General features: G+C 35.1%; 1 protein-coding gene across 1 annotated transcript; it reads left to right on the top strand.

Annotated features, from left to right (window-relative positions):
• The first annotated feature begins 374 nt into the window (after positions 1–374).
• Positions 375–3,480, top strand: LOC102614255 (protein REVEILLE 7-like). Its single transcript, XM_006478050.4, has 6 exons — positions 375–591; positions 1,077–1,127; positions 1,251–1,362; positions 1,449–1,510; positions 1,652–2,083; positions 2,202–3,480. Exons 2-6 carry the CDS (start codon positions 1,083–1,085, stop codon positions 2,895–2,897), a joined length of 1,347 nt encoding a protein of 448 aa, XP_006478113.2. The 5' UTR covers positions 375–591; positions 1,077–1,082; the 3' UTR covers positions 2,898–3,480.
• The last annotated feature ends 264 nt before the right edge of the window (positions 3,481–3,744 follow it).

Below are 3,744 nucleotides of genomic sequence, written 5' to 3'. Positions count from 1 at the left end.
ACCATACATTATTCAAGTACAACGAAAGTTTAGTACTCGCGCGAGTAGGAAACAAAGGGCAGATGAAATATATAATTTGACAGTAAAATGGAAGGCCCCAGCAAAGCATGTTCATTTATCTATCCATCAATCCATTACCAATTTCAATATCTTATCTGAAACGAAAATTAAAAACAAACCACATCACAAGAAATCGCCGCGTGTCAAGGCCCCCCGTTGATTTTGAGCCACGAGATTCCAAGTCTCTTCTCGAATTTTCCATGGAAACCATTTTTGAATTAAATAAATTATTCAAATCCGACGTGGCAGTGGCACCCTCCCCACCCCCCCCCCCCAAACTCCGTTACACTCTTTTTAACACCCAATTAATTTCGTCCTCCTTGTTTCTTCAATTCTCATTCTCATGCCTTGTTGATTCTTTTTTTCTTTTTGTTTCATTGCTTCCGTCCAATAAACTCCACTTGTACAACAAAGTTAGTCGAATCTGTTCTAAGTTTTTAGCTCCGGCGCAGCAAACAAAATTAAAGTGAAAGAAAGACAAATTCGGCTTTCAATTTGTTTCCTGTTTTTGTCAGATTTTTCTTTTTGCTGGTGAGTTTCTGGTCCGCTTACTAGATTTTACTTAGTTTTTTTTCAGCTCAAGAGATATTTCAAGAAACACAGCGCAACCACAGATTAGCTGTCTATACTGTTTATGATTTTTCTGTTATATTATTCTTAGTTTTTACTCATAAATAAGAGTTTGTTCTTGTTTTAAATTTAAGATCTTTATTGAGATTAGCCAATGAAAATGAAGAAGAAATGATTATAATTAATGCTATTATATATTTCAAGTAAGTTACTTTTATAGAGTTAATAATTATTGCTTTTCATATTTATATTCATTATTGTACCGGAACTATGTTATTTATACTGTTGAAATTTTGTTCTGATACATTTTTATTGAAGAGAGATATGGTCCATTTAGGTTAGATTAGTGTTGCTGCTGATGGAATTAGAAATTAAAAGCAGTTATTTATTTATTTTTGTTTGCGGTTAAAATTAATTTATGAGGAAATTTGTGATCTGATTTGAAGGTGGCGATGTCAAATAGCTTGTATTCATTTGAGAATGACTCCTTGCCCAAGGTTCGAACTTTTTTCCCCCAAAATTTTATCACTATCTGTTAAGTTTTTCTAAGATAATTAATGTAATAGCAAGGAAAATTTTTTAGCAAGGAAATTTTTTATTGATTCAATCTTTTTAAACAGGTGAGAAAACCTTACACTATTACGAAACAAAGAGAAAAATGGACTGAAGAAGAGCATCAGAGGTTCCTTGATGCTTTAAAGATGTATGGTCGAGGATGGCGGCAGATAGAAGGTAAGCTGAATGTGGATGAATGAATTCTTGAATCATGTTGACAGTATGTAGTCGAATCAGATGAAGTTACTATTACTTCTATGCAGAACATGTAGGCACCAAAACTGCTGTTCAAATCCGAAGCCATGCTCAAAAGTTTTTCTCTAAGGTCGAATGCTCTAAATCAAGTCATTAATTTTGTGTTTTGTTTAGATCAGTTTACAGACTCTTATAGTACAAATGTTCTTAGCGGGGTTTATCGTAGTTGCTTATTATCTTGCATCAACAGATTTTCTCTTATTGATGTTAGGTGGTCCGAGAGTCAAATGGTAGCTCTGAGAGCTCCATCATGCCAATTGAGATTCCTCCGCCACGGCCTAAGAGGAAACCTGTACATCCATATCCCCGCAAATCCGTTGATTCACTCAAAGCAACATCTGTCTCAAATCAACAAGAAAATTTTACATCCTCAAATGCATTGGTTTCAGATAAGGATAGGCAATCACCAACCTCAGTTCTATCTTCATTTAATTCCGATACATTGGGCTGTGCAGCCTCAGATCAACAAAATGGATGTTCATCACCAACTTCCTGTACCACTGAGATGCATTCTGTCAACTTATTACCTATTGAAAAAGAGAACGAATATGTTACATCCATCTCATTTCCCAAAGAAGAGAAAATTTCTACATTACCTGCCCATTTATCAGCCAGTTCAAATGTTGAGGAATTAGCGTCCGTGGTAAGACTATCTCTTCTTGTAACCTTAGTTTATTTCATCTATTACTCTATATTTCATTATGGTTCAGACTTTGACTCTCTATATTGTTGATGTTGTTATTGACAAAATTGAATCTCAGTCCAAGGACTCTGTATATCCTAAAGGAGATGCAGCAGCGGCACCAAGTTGCACAAGCATTAAACTTTTTGGAAGGACAGTTTTGGTGTCAGATTCTTGGAAACCATATTCACTGGGTGCTGATAGTTACAAGTCACCAATATCAAAGAGTAGTCAAGAGAATCTTGATGTTGATAAAGAAAATTTTGTCCAGTCAGCCCCATCAAAGCATTTGGATACACATTTATTACTTGGGATGGTTTCTAGCAATTGTAATCCATCCTCACATATAGGTCCTGTTTTTCAAAATATGGAGCTTCAAAAAAAGAGGACCAATGTTGCAGAAGCAAGCCACAATATTTACCTGCTTTGGGATTCTTTGTATCGAGGTGCACCATATTTTCACCTTATGCCAATTGGTGAGAACCAAGCTGCAACACCTCTAGAGTTTAGTGTGAAAGACAAGGAAATTCTGAATGAAAGGTCTTGTTCTGGTTCAAGTGCTGGTTCTGTCAGTGAATTGGAAAATTGGGAGAAAAGTTCTGATGTGGCTGTTGATTCTCAATGTCCACAAGTTTGTCCTTTGTCACAAGCCAGCCCCAGCAATTGTATGAGAGGGTTTGTGCCATACAAAAGATGTTTAGCAGAGAGTGAAATAAGATCATCTGTAATTGTGTCAGAAGAGCGGGAGAGGCAAAGAGCTCGTGTATGCTCATAGCACCTTACGACTCCCCTAATTGACTGGTAAGACAACCAAGCTGATTTAGGTAGCACAAAACAGTCAATGATGCTTCAGGGGATGATACTGATTATGCAAATTCTAGCTAATAATTATGATTGGGATTGGATTATATTGTCAAGTTCAATTCCATGCTCCCTTTAATCTGCCCCATATATCACAACAAACAGAGTGGTAGTGGAAAAGTTGAGGAGCTAACTAGGGGATAATTTATGCAGTACATTTGTGTATAGCTCCATAATTTGAGTGACAGGAAATGATAGAGCGGAAGTCGTACGGTCGCTTCTTCAGGCTTCATTCAGCATTTTAGACCCTTATATGATTTTTCCATTTGGCCGTCGATGTTGTTTCACAGTTATAGCTTACTTCAACTGTTGTATGTCTGTTTTGCGACTTACTTTAGTGTCAGATTTAGGGTGCATTTGGAATTGCATTTGGAATTAAAGTTGCGAAGTTGTAGTTTAAAAGTTATAATATTAAAGTATTTAGTAAACACTAACTGTTGTAATTTGTAAGTTATGTTAATATAATTTTTTATTTATATAGTGAAAAATTTATTATATTTTTAATAATTTTATTAAAATTATTATTTAAAATTTATATTTATTATATATTACTAAATTTTGTCATAATTACATTTGTTTTTTCACAACAGCCGTCTATAACACTTTAATTTCAAACGCAACAGGTGGCTATGGCGACTTCATTTTAGTACAAAGTCCTCTAACTTCGTCCTCTTAACTTCTTTGTGATTCAGCCTTGATTTTATAGTTGGTTTGATTACATTAACTCTTGATATTGGTGGTTCATAATATATGTGCCTAGG

This window comes from Citrus sinensis, chromosome 3 (genome assembly GCF_022201045.2).
Source record: "Citrus sinensis cultivar Valencia sweet orange chromosome 3, DVS_A1.0, whole genome shotgun sequence".
NCBI lineage: Eukaryota > Viridiplantae > Streptophyta > Magnoliopsida > Sapindales > Rutaceae > Citrus > Citrus sinensis.
This window is presented reverse-complemented; position numbering and strand designations above follow the sequence as displayed.

Bases quoted from the DNA above. Each gene is read 5' to 3' on its own strand.
- LOC102614255 (XM_006478050.4), top strand. From the start codon at position 1,083: ATGTCAAATAGCTTGTATTCATTTGAGAATGACTCCTTGCCCAAG. The intron at 1,128-1,250 runs GTTCGAACTTTT...CTTTTTAAACAG, and splicing joins AGAATGACTCCTTGCCCAAG to GTGAGAAAACCTTACACTAT. The intron at 1,363-1,448 runs GTAAGCTGAATG...ACTTCTATGCAG, and splicing joins AGGATGGCGGCAGATAGAAG to AACATGTAGGCACCAAAACT.